Consider the following 1340-nt stretch of genomic DNA (forward strand, 5'->3'; position numbering starts at 1 on the left):
CCATGCTGCAGCACATCAGAAACTGCCTCGCTACCCCTGTCCACCCACCCAAACATCCCCAGATTTTTCAGCGCAAGTGCACTAAACGCCACCAATAAGCCACGAGTAAGGAACACCTTCCATGAAGGCTTCTCGTTGGGGCGTCTTGCATCATCACGTACTTCCGTATTTTGTAGCATACTTCATAGACAACAAATCGTGTTTTCTACTACCAGTACTCAACGTAGTTACCTTCCAGAAAGGTAGAATGTAAAGTTGAACAATTATGGTTATTTATTACTACTTTTACTCGAATATAATGGAACCGGAAAGATCAAAAGGGGCAAATTACAGATAAAGTCATTACTTTCAAGAAAAAGGGGTAAAGTTATTTGAAAAATGTCTCCGCCCTTTAAAAAAAAAAATCAGCACCCTTCTGTAGAGATGTTCAGAAATTTTACCAAAACTAAATTACACTATACAAAAAGACACTCAATCACACAAAATTCGTCAGCGAAGTGACTTTGCTGCCACGCATAAATGTGTATGAGGAAAGGGTTGCCACTCCGATCGCTGGCGACTGCGAAAGAGAATGGTTTCACTTCAAGAGCCACCTATATTATATTTTGATACACCCATATGACAGAGCACTCGGGACGACTCCTACGGGTCAAAAAAGAAACTGTTGTGAGTGGTAGGGGGAAGTAGATCTACCGCCGTCCCCCCCCCTAAACGACCCCGGGCAACGGGAAAGTCTTATCGTTCTCTGCAACCCCCTCAGGTGCATCTAGAGGAAATGATATAACAGAACGATCGTAGAGATTACCGTAGCAGACAACATGGGCAAATCAAATGACACCTTCACTTCCGAATCGGTACATCGTCGTCTCCAAGTATCCGATGGATTCTTCCTCTTGTTTTCTTCCCATAGGCGTGCGTGCCTCGAAACGATTTCAGAGTGAGTGGCATCTGTTAAACGAACGCCGAGAATATGCTCCAACGGAGGTCTCAGAGTGGTAAGCATGCGATTTGCGAACTCATCCCTAACACGAAAGAGTACGTCGACCTTAGAAGGGGCACGCGGATGTTCTCGGGTAACGGCCACAAAAGCGACCTCCTGGGAGTTGACCGTTGGAACCAGATCAAAGTTAATGTAAGCACGCCGTTGTTGTGCGCACCGATGAATGGCACTACGCATTTGTTTCGCAAACCTAGTCGACACGACGTCAAACCAGTTCACTGCCTCATTGTCAACACCTTTAAGGAGAGCCATTTCTTCTGAGGAGATTGCCCTCGGTGGTTCTTCCGTTACCTCACGGTGGGGGGCCATATCGGTATGCTTCCCTTCCTCCTCACGATGC

At 46.3% G+C, this 1340-nt stretch overlaps 2 pseudogenes across 2 annotated transcripts in view; both read right to left on the reverse strand.

Annotated features, from left to right (window-relative positions):
• Positions 1-179, reverse strand: part of TEOVI_000727300:pseudogene — a 1721-nt pseudogene extending 1542 nt beyond the window's left edge. Inside the window, exon 1 of the mRNA in view lies at positions 27-179. Coding sequence covers positions 27-179 — 153 coding nt within the window. The remainder of the gene's footprint in view (positions 1-26) is intronic.
• A 587-nt stretch (positions 180-766) lies between these two features.
• TEOVI_000727400:pseudogene overlaps positions 767-1340 on the reverse strand; it is a 2421-nt pseudogene continuing 1847 nt past the window's right edge. Inside the window, exon 3 of the mRNA in view lies at positions 767-1306. Coding sequence covers positions 767-1306 — 540 coding nt within the window. The remainder of the gene's footprint in view (positions 1307-1340) is intronic.

The sequence above is a fragment of the Trypanosoma equiperdum genome, assembly GCF_001457755.1.
Source record: "Trypanosoma equiperdum strain OVI genome assembly, contig: ctg_1866, whole genome shotgun sequence".
NCBI classification, from domain to species: domain Eukaryota; phylum Euglenozoa; class Kinetoplastea; order Trypanosomatida; family Trypanosomatidae; genus Trypanosoma; species Trypanosoma equiperdum.